Source organism: Trichechus manatus, unplaced genomic scaffold (genome assembly GCF_000243295.1).
Source record: "Trichechus manatus latirostris isolate Lorelei unplaced genomic scaffold, TriManLat1.0 scaffold00123, whole genome shotgun sequence".
NCBI classification, from domain to species: Eukaryota; Metazoa; Chordata; class Mammalia; order Sirenia; family Trichechidae; genus Trichechus; species Trichechus manatus.
This window is the reverse complement of record NW_004444059.1, coordinates 674,913-687,663: the sequence shown is the minus strand read 5'-3', so window position 1 is coordinate 687,663 and position 12,751 is coordinate 674,913. Positions and strand designations below refer to the sequence as shown.

Below are 12,751 nucleotides of genomic sequence, written 5' to 3'. Positions count from 1 at the left end.
AATTGAAGATAACTCTTGAATTGTCTTCCATAAATGCCTGGGCTTATTGAAGAGGTGATACCAGATGTTACTGAGAGGCTGCTGTGGAGAGAAAGGGAACGAGGGGTGAGCAGGGGAGAGATGAGACCTACACCAGGAAGGAAGGAGAACCGAGGCAGACAGGGCTGCTGAGGTTCCGAGATCCTTGTCCTGGCATCACCCTGGGGAGGGGCAGAGCCCCCAGGGGGAATAGTTCCACTGGCACTGGGCATGCCAGCCCCTGGACAAGGGTTCCCAGGTCACAAGGAAGCAGTAACATCACTAAAACCAGAAGCCTTTGGGGGACTGGGCAAGGAGATCAGTGTGACATGTTGGGCTCAATGCGAGAGACCCTTCCTTATCCAGCTGCCTGAGCTGTAAGAAGCCAGTCTCTAGGATTTTTGCGTGACCTTGGGGAGGGGGAGTAAGCCTCAGTGATGGAGAACATGCAATTCCCTGCCAATCAGTCAGGAGGGGGCTCTGAGTTGGATATAGGTTGGTTTAAAAAAAATATTTTTTAGTAGGACATCTTATGCCTACCTGGGATTGAGGAAGAAGGTTTATACCTGGTGGTTCAATAGTGAAATTCTCGCCTTCCATGCTGGAGACCCGGGTTCCATTCCCAGAGACCCTGGTTCAACTCCTGGCCCAAGTGCCTCAGTGCAGCTACCACCTGCCTGTCAGTGGAGGCTTGTGTGTTGCTATGATGCTGAACAGGTTTCAATGGAGCTTCCAGACTAAGACAGACTAGGAAGAAAGGTGTGGAGATCTATCTACTTCAAAAAATCAGCCAGTGAAAACCCTATGTATCACAATGGCTCGATCCCGTTGTGCATGGGGTCATCATGAGACGAGGGCCAACTCAACAGCAGCCAACAACTGCAACCAGCACTCAGGACACTGATTGGCTGCTACAGGGTGCCTCCTGAGCCAGGTGAACGTGACTACAATACGGGTGAGACCCACCTTCCCTATCCGCACAATCAACCTCATCTACGTCCCTCAAGGAAGGGTTGGAGAGAACCTGGCTTTGCCCCCCACCTTGGCAGTCTGTGGCTTCAGGGTCCCCTTTACAAGGTTGTGGTGAGTTCCCTGAACACAGAAGCCCTCTGTACCCCCACACTATGTTTAACCCCACACACAACCTCTCTGCAGAGCTCCTCGCCTACAACTGCTGTGGTCACAGCACACCACAGTAGCCTTCTGCCTGTAACCCTTTTACATAAACAACCTCTTCGTCCCTCACCTTCCTAGAACAGGCCTGTAAGCCTTCCTCCTGTGACCATTCTTCACTGGAAATAGCACACTAGAGTAGAAAGAGGCAGGGCTTGGGGCAGAAAACCCATGATCCAATCCTGACCTCCCCCCCATAGCTGGGGCAAGTCAGCTTCCCTCTGTCTGTTTCTCCATCTGAAAGATTGGTGGTCTGAACCCACCAGACACACTCGGCAGGAGAAAGGACCTGGTGATCTGCCCCAGTAAAGACTGTTGTTATTGTTGTTGTGTGCTGTCTAGTCGATTCCAACTCCTAGTGACCGTATAAGACGGAGTAGAACTGTCCCATAGGGTTTCCTAGGCTGTAATCTTTACGGGAGCAGCAGGTGGCCAGGTTTTTTCTCCTGCAGAGCCCCTGGTGCATTTGAATCACCGACCTGTTGGTTAGCAACCGAGCACTTAACCGTTGTCCCACCTGGGCTCAGTCTGTAAAGATTATAGACTGGAACACCTATGGGGCAGTTCTACTCTGTCGCATGGGGTCACTATGAGTTGGAATCGACTCAACGGCACACAACAACAAAATGGGAATAATAGCTGCTTCACATCCAAGGAAGTGCCACATACTTGTTAACATGCTCTACCGCTGTAAGCAGTTCTTAAATGCCAGGGGCCTTCTTGTTCCCTTCTCCCTTTACACCTTCCGTTAGAGAACTGAAGCCAGAATTCCAGAAAGGGAGACCAGTGTCTCTCTTTATTTGGGCAACACATGGGCCAGAACTTTGCACACTGAGATCTCTAATTAACATTAGAATATAACATAATAGAAAATAAAATGATTTGTGTGTCCCCACCTGTGTACCTTGTGACTGTCTCTACTTTCCAAGCAAGTCACCAGACCTCTTTGGAAAGCGCACTGAATAAGAAAAGAGCTGATCTGGTTCTGGTCCTGATTCTTTCACTTGCTGGGTCTCATTTAATCTGGAGCAAGCTTTCTCAACTTGGGAATAAATAACCAGCTGCCGATGAGTCGACTCCAACTCAGAGTGACACCATATGTTGTCAGAGTAGGACCGTGCTCCATAGGATTTTCTGGGACTGACTTTTTGGAAGTAGATCGCCAGGCCTTTCTTCTGAGAAGCCTCTGGGTGGACTCAAACTTCTAATATTTCGGTTAGCTGCCGAGCGTGTTAACCACTTGTACCACCCTGGGGCTCTGGAATAAATAAAGGAGGGGTTGCAGAATGACGACCATGAACAGCACTCCCAGGTCTAAATTCTCAGTTTCCCTGTCAGAACAAAGAGAGGTTAATGTAGTTCTTCTGTCTATTCTTGTCCTTGTGCATGAATGGGGGAGGGGTGCAGAGCTGGGAGGAGGTAATCCCTGAACCCTTCCCTTCCAAGGCCTTTCCAGACTAGTAGCCTGTTCCGGCCTCTGCTCCCCTCAGCCTGAGGTCAGGGGTACCTAATGCACGTAGAGAAATTGATGAGACTGGGGGGAGGGGCTGGGGAGTAGCCTGGGGGAATAGTCCCAGCATCCGCTTGAGCCAGCGGGGGCAGAGATTCTCAGTTGGCCCCACTCTGCCCCGGCCCACCCTGAGAGCCCCAGTGAGCTCATGTCTGCAGTAAACTCCCTGCTCATAACCAGGATGAGACAAACTTGGAAGTGAGTCTCAGGTAAGAAGTGATGGATGTCTCCTCAGGAATGTGCTGCCCACTTAAAACTGCCTCCCAGATGGTTCAGGCGGATGCTGGGACTACTCCCCCAGGCCGTGCTGGCCGGCTTCCCCGCTGAGTCGTTCTGCAAGCATTTATTGAGGGCCAACTATGCACCAAGGGAGTCCATGGATAGTGCAAATGGTTAACGCACTTGGATGCTAACCCAAAGGTTGGAGGTTCAAGTCTACCCCAGAGGCGCCTCAGAAGAAAAGCCTGGCAACCTACTTATGAAAAATCAGCCACCAAAAACCCTATGCTCCACAGTTCTACTCTAACATATGGGGTCACCATGAGTCAGAATCAACTCCACGGCAACTGGTTTTTTTGTTTTGTTTTTTAAACTATGTACCAGGTGTCGTGCTGGGTGCTGGGGAGACAAGGAGGAATGGAGGCCACGCTGGAGACTACACTATCTGTCTCACACACAGACCTTTGGAAGCAGATTGCCAGAGAGTCTCAAAGGTTCTGCTGGTTAGGCCCCTAGGACCCCTTTCCAGTACCCAACTAGCCCCAAGCCCTTCCTCGTCCTTACCATAGACGCCAAGCGCTTAGCCTTGTTTCCTTTTCAAAGCATCCATGGCCCTCTTTCTTCCCGCATAACTTGGCATGGAACAGGCTGCTGCCTCCTCATTTTCCCTGCTTCTGGAAGCCTGGACAACTCACTGCAATGCCCACCTTTAGTCAGCCATTAGGTTTATTGCATCCGTCCTGGCAGCGTCCAGGAGGCCACAGGGTGAGGCAACACCCCAGTGACTGAAGGATGGACTCTCAGCAGAGGTCATTCCCTGGGTCAACTTCATGTGGGCCCTCAGATGAAAAAGCTGAGCTTGGAAGACAGGGTTCAGACCAACAAGGGGCCTCTCCTCTCCATACAGGCATGTGCTCTGAGGGCTAAAGCTGGAAGAGGATAGAAACCTAAGCGTGGCCTCCATAGCGTGTGGTTAAGAGTGCCCACTGTGCAGTCAGGCTGCTTGCGTTAAAGCCTAGGCTTCCCCCTTTACTAGCTCTGTGTCTGTATCTTTCAGGACGGCATCCCACTGTGAGGAAGCCAACCCAGTTGCCATGGAGTCAACTCCAATTTATGGCGACCCCATGTGTCTCAGAGTAGAACTATGTTCCACAGGGTTTTCTTTTTTGTCTGCTTGTTTTGGTTTTTAATTTTATTGTGCTTTAGGTGAATGTTTACAGCTCAAGTTGGTTTCTCATTCAAAAATTTATACACATATTGTTTTGTGACATCAGTTGCAATCCCTGCAATGTGACAGCACCCTCCCCATTTCCACCCCAGGATCCCTGTGTCCATTCATCCAGTTTTCCTGTCCCTTCCTGCCTTCTTGTCTTGCTTTTGGGCAAGAGTTGCCCATTTGGTCTCATAGACTTGATTGAACTAAGAAGCACGTTCCTCACGCGTGCTATTGTTTGTTTTCTAGGCCTGTCTAATCTTCGCTGAAAAATGGGCTTCAAAAGTGGCTTCCCTTCTGGGTTAGCAGGATGTCCCAGGGCCATAGTCTCGGGGGTTCCTCCAGTTTCTGTCACACCAGTAAATCTGGTCTTTTTTTTATTTGAATTTTGTTCTACATTTTTCTGCTGCTTTGTCCAGGCCTCTCTATTGTGATCCTGTCAGAGCAGTCGGTGGGGGCAGCCAGGAACCATCTAGTTCTTCTGGGCTCAGGCTGGTGGAGGCTGTGGTTCATGTGGTCCATCAGTCCTTTGGACTAATATTTTCCTTGTGTCTTTTGTTTCTTCATTCTCCTTTGCTCCAGACAGGATGGGACCAATAGATGTATCTTAGATGGAAACATGCAAGCTTTTAAGGCCCTATCCATAGGGTTTTCAATGGCTGATTTTTTGGAAGTAGATCGCCAGGCCTTTCTTCCAAGGTGCCTCTAAGTGGATTCCAACCTCCAACATTTCAGTTAGTAGCCGAGTGCATTAAACATCTGCACCATCCAGGGACTCTTCTGTGAGAAAGAGATGCCAAAAAAACAGGCTTAAACAATTTTGAGGGGTTGTTTTTTGCATGGAATGAGATATCAAAAGATAGGCAATCCAGGGCCTAATTGTGGTTCCACAATGCCATCAGGGACCCAGGATCCTTTGATCTCTCTACCTAGCCTTCCTTAGCATGTGCTCCTTGCCTCATGGTCACAAAATGTCTGTCCCATCACCAAGTCCAAATTCCAAGCAGGAAGAAGAATTCCGTTGCCATCAAGTCAATTCCAACTCATAGTGGCTGTTTTAGGCTGGGTTCTCTAGGCAAGCAAAACTAGTAAAGTGTATAAATATGGATATAGATATAGAGAGATTTATATCAAGGAAATAGCTCACATGACTGTAGAGGCTAGAACATCCCAAGTCCGTGGATCAGGGTAGAGGCCTCTCCCAATTCACACAGCCACAGAAGCTGGTGAGCCCAAGATCGGCAGGTCAGAGAGCAGGGCTCCCACTCACAAGCTGTGAAGGTTGACGAATTCCAAGATCAGCAGGCAAGGCTGCAAGGTTTCTCCTGATTCACATAGTTGCAGGGGCTGGTGAACCCAAGATTGGCAGGTCGGAGAGCAGGGCTCTGCTCACAGGCTGTGAAGATCGACAAATCCCAAGTTCAGCAGATAAGCTGACAGCTCAACTCCCAAGAACTGGAGATGAGACGACAGGAGGCAGCCGCAGGATCCGGAGTGAGCAAAAAGCCAGAACGTCTGCTTATATTCAGATGCGGGCCATACCCCCAAGGAAACTCCCTTTCATCTGACTGGCTACACACAGCATATTCCATGGGAGTGATCACTGAGAATCATGGCCCATCCAACTTGACACATAATCTTAACCATCACAGACACCCTATAGCAGGAAGAAGAGCAAGGGCAGATTACCCAATAAGCAAGGTAAGCACGGGCTTACTTGTGCTTAGTTACTAACCTGTAGTGCACAATTTCACATTTCACACCACATTTCAAGGATATGGTGAAACCCATGTGGAATTATTCACTACAGATTAGTAAGTAAGCACAATTAAGCCTGTGCTTACCTTACTTACTGGGTCATCCGTCCCTGTCGGGGATTGTAAAACTGAAAAGAGGCTCGGATTCCGTAGGAAGGTGCTGTAGGGTTGGGAGAGAGACAGATGCCAGTCATACCTAGAAGCAGAATCTTTGATGCGGTGAAAAATGTGAAATTGTTCAGTACAGATGATCTGGTAAACAAGGTAAACACCATGCTTACCTTGCCTATTGGTAATTTGCCTCTGAAGAAGAAGAAGGTCAAAGAACTAGTTGAGTCTCCATTCCTTTTAAGGAGATTTCCTGGAAGCCCCACTCAACAACTTCTGCTTTTAAGTCATTGACCAGAACTGTATCACGCGGCCACCCCTATCTGCAAGGGAGGCTTTAGTTGAGCATATTGCTGCCCCCAACAGATTCAGATTTGTATAAATAAGGAATACAAACTGGTATAGGGCTTGCAAGGGAAAACATGAAGAACAGATTTCTGGAAGGAGAAGATGTGGGCCAGCCTTGGAGGTGGAAGAGGAGGAACAATGTCTCACTGCTTCTTACTCTAAAGGTTCAGTGGGTTGGTTGTGACCACTTTAAACGCCCAGCTTCATTCATAGATAGCAACTTGTCTTCTCCCAATCCTAAAGATGATCTTCCCTGAGGAGGGGAAAGACAAACATCAACCATGGGGCAGAAGGGCCAGCGGCTGCTTCCTCCACCCTCGCTTTTCCAAGCCCTTCTGGGGAACAGCGGTTCACGGCCCTCTCCCGGTTCTCCGAGACGCGCTGCTCTCCTCTGCTCTCTGCCACCTTCTCCTCCACCAGTGCGGAGGGGACGCGCAGCTTCCCAGGAGACAGGGAAGACCGCCGGAGCCGTGAAGAGCGCACGCGCGCGCGCGCACGCCGGCGTCCTCCGAGCCGCGGCTATTCGGCGCGTGCGCATCACGGACGACCAGCTCAGAGGACGGAGGACCAGGTAGCCGGGCTGAATCGGGCTGGTAGCTGGGAGCGGTCAGGAGAGGGGCTGCCAAGACTTCGTACGCTGCAGGTCTGGGGATGCTGGCGTTCGTCCCGCCCTGAGCGGTTCTGGTGGGCTCGAAGTGTCTCTTTTTGCCAGGGGGCATGACCTGAGCCCGCCTCGCGGGACTGAGAGTGGAGGGGGGTGGGGGCCACTAAGGCCTGTTATTAATTTGGTGTCTGTTGTTTGTCCAGGAAGTCTTTCCTTTGGAGGGCACAGAATTTGCATAATAGGGAGAGGAAGGGGTGAGGTTGGGCCAGGTGGGAGCTAGGGTACTCTGAATCCTGGGGCTATGAGGAGTTGGGCAGGTTGGCGAAGGTGGCCGGCTTCCCAGGCTGTATGTAAGGGTGGGAGGGGACTGGGGAGCAATGCTACAAAATCAGGATCCCAGTAGAAATCCTGCGGTGTTGAGGTCACACTCAGGACGGCGTTCTGGTCATTTTTGTGTTTTTACTTCTCTAATAGAGATGATTTCTTGAGGCCTGTGTTAGTGACACTAACATGCAGTCATTTGCCTCTTTGCACCCTAGGACATGATACAGGTGCCACATCACGGCCATGGGATCCCAGCATTCTGCCTCTGCTCGTCCCCATTCCAGCAAGCGAAAGAAAGAAGATGACAGGGACGATATGTGGGCCCAACGAGAGCAGGAAGAAGCCATTGCGCAGTTCCCTTATGTGGAGTTCACAGGGCGAGATAGCATCACCTGTCTCACCTGCCAAGGGACTGGCTACTTTCCAACAGGTGAGGAGCAATGGTTTCCCAGCAAGAATCCCAAGTAACCACAAGAGTGCTCTTGTCTGTCCGGAGCTTTTGTTCTCAGCAGTGGCACCATAGTCACTGGCCTAACTGAACAGGAGCCAGCCCAGCTGACCTGATAAACCTGGGCCGGTTCCACAACTTCTCTTGGTTTCCTTATATCTGAAAGCCTTTGTTTCTTTAATTTGTTGTTTGTTTCCATGGTTTGGAACACTGAGTTCACTCTACATTACGGATTTGTTGACAGACAAATTTCTCTATTGCTCTCACTTGTAAGGCCTGGCACAGTTTTATAGGGGACCATCCTGGAAGCTTGTTTTTGAGGAAACAGACTGAATGATTACTAGCCGAAGGTCTGAAAAATATGTCAAGTGGGGAGAGAGAAACAAAGGTGGAAAAGCGCAGATGTGGAGTGTGGATTAAGTGCAGGATCATTTGTTACTGAGTTGGCCCTCAGAAAGTCAGTTTAGATAGAGAGTAGCAGAGATTTAGAGCTAGTAAGAACCTTAGAAACCTTTTACTCCAAAGCCTTCATCTTACAGATGAGACAGTGACCTAGAGAAATTCAGCTTTTCTAAGACCTTATAGCTGGTAAATGGTAAAGCCAGAACAGATCCGAGATTTCCTAACATCTGTTTACTGCCTTGGCAGCACTGATGAATATTGTAATTTGTGGCACTCTATAGATTTACTTGTTTCTTGTTTATTGTACCCAAATGTGAAACTAGTATTTTAGAAATGTCTAATTCCAGACGAGTATTTGTTGTCGCAGGCTGATGTGAGATGTGAAGGAAAGTACTGCTAACATACGGGATTTACAGAGTAATTGTTTGGTTATTTTCTAGAGCAAGTAAATGAGTTGGTGGCTTTGATCCCGCATAGTGATCAGAGATTGCGACCTCAGAGAACGTGAGTGAACCTGCCTCCTACCTCTTAATACCTACTTCTGTCCCTAGTCCCTTTTTATATGTATGGATACCAGTTACCATTTTGAAAACTGCGTCTATTCTTGTAAATTCCCCCATTTTCTTTATTACTTTTGCTCAAGCAAGGTACCTCTGCCCCCGTCAAAATCTGGGGAAGGGAACTTGAAGCTAGGAACATTCCGAGGGGGCCACGTGAAGGAACTGGGTTGGAGAAGAGGGCTGTTCTGGGAGGTGAGGAAATATTTCTGCCCACACAGCTCCTCTCAAGTTTTTTTTCTAGAATGCACACATCACTCAAATGGGTTTTAAAAGCCCTGTCCCACTCCAGTCATTCTTGCCTGGTTTGTGGTTTCTGGTTCTTTGTGCTTTCCTTTTGCTCTCCCCTCACACCTGGTTTTGCACTTGATCTTGACTGACTGGACTTTGATATCTGGCTACCTAGATCAGTCATGTGCTGTGTCATTTGCAGTAAGCAGTATGTCCTCTTGTCCGTCTTGCTGTGTCTCCTGGCATCCGGCTTGGTGGTTTTCTTCCTGTTTCCACATTCAGTCCTTGTGGATGATGACGGCATCAAAGTAATGAAAGTCTTGTTTAATAAGGAGGACTCCCTGGTAATCCTCGCCATCACGGTAAGACTTTGGGCCTCCACTCCCTGGGCTGTGCATCTTCCAAGTCTTGGACTCACGAGACTTACACTTGTGTCCTCACTTGCCTGATGCAGGCCACCCTGAAAATCAGCAACTCCAACTTCTACTCCGTGGCAGTGACCAGCCTGTCCAGCCAGGTTCAGTACATGAACACAGTGGTTGGCACATATGGGACAACTAATGTCTCCCTCATTCCGCCTCGGAGTGAGCAACTGGTATGCTGTTCTGCTAAAACCCTGGTACCACAGGCTCAAGAGCAGAGTAGGGTCATGGGAATGCCGTGTCCTCGCTACTTTCACTTCTTCTCCTCATTTCCTCTTGAAGGAACTAGTTGATGAGGAAGACCTAGAGGGTTCTGTAGTTATGAAAAACACCAACTAGCATATAAATATTTGGGGAGCAAAAGAATTTTTAAGAAAGAGATTTGCTACAAATCAGGAAGAGGCAGTGTTGTAATCTGATGTCTGTTGACCTTTTGAAGAAGGGAAGAGGTTGGAAGCATTTGTTACAGGCTCGGGGAAAATCCTGGGGAAATTTCTTGTGTGGTGGGAGAATGATCCAGGGTCTGAGTTGTTAATAATAGTACTGCTGTATGTCGAGCTTGCTTGGCCAAAAACTGACTCTGGTGTCTTTTTCCAGGTGAATTTTACTGTAAATACTGAGATGGGAGGACCATTTTCCTATGTCTAGTAAGGACAGTGCTCTCTATATGTGTGCTCTTCACCAAGTTAAAGAGATTCAAAGTCATACCCAGTTGATCGGGGCTTGGTCCTACCTTAAGTCCCTGCCCTATTGCTCTTCCCTAGCTTTGAGATTTTTATGGAGGATGTGTCTTTTAATATGTAACTGAAGTGCTGGAATTTCTAAAAGAGAACATTCCACCACCACCAGTTACCACTGAGTCAGCTGTAACTCATGGCAACCTCGTGTCAGAGTAGAACTGTGCTTCATAGAGTTTTCAATGGCTGATTTTTCAAAAATAGATCACCAGGCCTTTCTTCCAAGGTGTCTCTGGGTGGACTCGAACTTCTAACCTCTCAGCAGCCAAGCGTATTAATCGTTTGTACCACCCAGGGACTCTAAGGCACTAGAAGCCTGTATGATGCATTATTTTTTTTAAAAAAAGTATAATGTCGGAGGACAAGCACAACACTTGTGGGGACCAAGGACTCATGAACCTTGGCAGTGCTTAGGTCAGAGGGGCAGGTGTCAGGGAAAGGGGCACCCCAAACAGGACTGACTGCTTTTTGGTTTGACAGTGTAGCTCAGCACCCTTCTGCTGATTCTCCTTTTTATCAATCTGACCATTTCCATATTTGCTGTTTGCTAGCTTCTTCTGCACGTTACCTGAAATCCTGGTGCACAACATAGTGATCTTCATGCGGTACGTCCCTCTTCTTCTGTCTCGATGGGCTTTGTGTTTGGACCTGGACCATCAGGCTCTGTGAGATCACCGCCTCTGCTCAGGAGATCCGTGTGGCCCACAGGGCAGAGGCATCTAGCCAAAGAGGAGGCACCCTGCTGCTTTACAGACAGAGATACAGTAGACCCTTGATGTCCTCTAGATGCAGTATGGAGAGACCTTCGCCAATCCCCAGATTCACACAGTGAACATTAGAACGTGTCGTTTTCTCCACAAAATAGGGTCTAGTTTAAAAAATGGTGTGATCCCTTTAGAAACCTGATGGGACCAGTACAGAACAGAGAAGCTTTCTCCAGATGAAAACACTGGGATTTGGCCAGACTGTCCAGCTCCCGCGTGCTAGCCACACAGACTGCCCTGGGTCGTGGACCTTTAGGCTTATTACTGGCACATGACTGTTAAATCCACAGGTGACAAGTACCTGCTGCAGACATTTGAAATATGAAGGTTTAGAGTGGGGTTTCTCAACTTCTGCACTATTGACATTTTGGACTGAGTAGTTCCTTGTTGTGAGGGATTGTCCTGTGCTTTGTAGGATGTTCAGCAGCATTCCTGGTCTCTACTAGATACCAATTAAACTCCCCTCCTCCTACTCTGCACCCCTGCCCAGTTGTGACAACCAGAAACATCTCCAGGCATTGCCAAAAGTGTCCTGTGCAGCCAAAGCACCCCTGGTTGAGAACCACGGGTTTAGAGGGTCACCTCATGACAGTATCTTTGTGGATGTTGAAATGTCCTCTAGCCTCCTGGTTATATAATCATGAAGATAGGTGTCTGGGACCTCTGAGTATTGTTGCTTGAGTGGGTGATTTTTCTTGCTTATTTCCTCTCAGAAACAGAATTCTTTTTGGTTTCTTTTCCCTAGAACTTCAGTGAAGATCTCTTACATTGGCCACGTGACCCAGAGCTCCTTGGAGACCCATCACTATGTGGATTGTGGAGCAAACGCCACAGCTACTTAGAAACTGCTCTTGGTTCTTAGATGGCAGCACCTGTTGGAAGAGAGCACAGCATATGTCCCTAGGGTCTGAGTTCCATACCTATTCCAGGTGGTGTAAGCAGAGGAGAAACTTGTTCTTTCAACCCCCAGCAAACATCTCCTACCACTTGGGAAGAAAACTCCCTACAGCACCGTTTATGTTACTTAGAACCAGCAGAGTCGACTGCTGGTGCCTCTTCTTGTACCCAGCAAGTAGTAGGCACTCAATAAATGTTCGAAGAATTAATTCAGATCTTTTCAGCTGTTCTTGGAGCATTATAATGATCCCATGATCCTAGTATCAAACCATAGAGTGACATGGAGATAGGACTATTAATACAGCTGCAGAACTGTTTAGTGCCCTATCTGGGCAGAAGTGGCAGCAAGGAGGGAACGTTTGAATACATAACAGAAGAAATAAAGCACATTCAATACGTGAATCTTCATCTGCTCCCAGATGTCTAGGAGCTTAAAACAAGAAAAAAAAGTTTTTACCAGGACTTTGTGTGGGGCTTGATTTACCCTTCATCCATTGGCTGGAGCATGGATTAGGGATTTGATAGAAAAATAAATCGTGCTTTTCTTTGATGCTGTTTCTTCTCTGATTGACTGGGTCTTAATAGGCACCTGTGGATGGGACCGTGGAATAGTTGCCTGCTAAGCAGTTCAACGCAGGATGGGAAGAAAAGACGGAATGCTCATGTACTCCCTGTCCCTGTCAGCGCTGATCACAAAGCAGCCTCCTGCCAAAGCAGCCTGACTTCATCTATCTCCCGGCAACAGGTTGCCCTATTGCTTTCCAAAAATGGGCACCTAGTGCCCTCTGGAGGTTGGGAGATGCAGGGCAAAGATTCCTGAGGAGTGATAAGCTGCTTTCCTAAGGAGGGTATTACCAAATACTTCTTTTTAGGATGTTGAGGTTGAATGATTTTCTCCCCCTACCAACTGACTTTAGTCCTGAATAATAGAGTCTGGTTTGAGGTTGAAAATTTGTTGAACTGCTTGCATTCACCAAGCCAGCAAGAAATAGGCTGCCTCCCCAAGAGGACAGAGAATG

At 48.2% G+C, this 12,751-nt stretch overlaps 1 protein-coding gene across 2 annotated transcripts; it reads left to right on the top strand.

The window, feature by feature from the left end:
* Window positions 1-6,884: 6,884 nt before the first annotated feature.
* Window positions 6,885-12,278, top strand: TMEM106C (transmembrane protein 106C). Of its 2 annotated transcripts, none has more exons than XM_023738877.1 (8): window positions 6,885-6,917; window positions 7,490-7,704; window positions 8,565-8,628; window positions 9,115-9,274; window positions 9,367-9,507; window positions 9,932-9,981; window positions 10,623-10,676; window positions 11,581-12,278. In XM_023738877.1, exons 2-8 carry the CDS (start codon window positions 7,518-7,520, stop codon window positions 11,675-11,677), a joined length of 753 nt encoding a protein of 250 aa, XP_023594645.1. In that variant the 5' UTR covers window positions 6,885-6,917; window positions 7,490-7,517; the 3' UTR covers window positions 11,678-12,278. The 2 variants fall into 2 exon arrangements, with proteins under 2 accessions (XP_023594645.1, XP_023594646.1); XM_023738878.1 differs by having other exon boundaries at window positions 6,910-6,989.
* The last annotated feature ends 473 nt before the right edge of the window (window positions 12,279-12,751 follow it).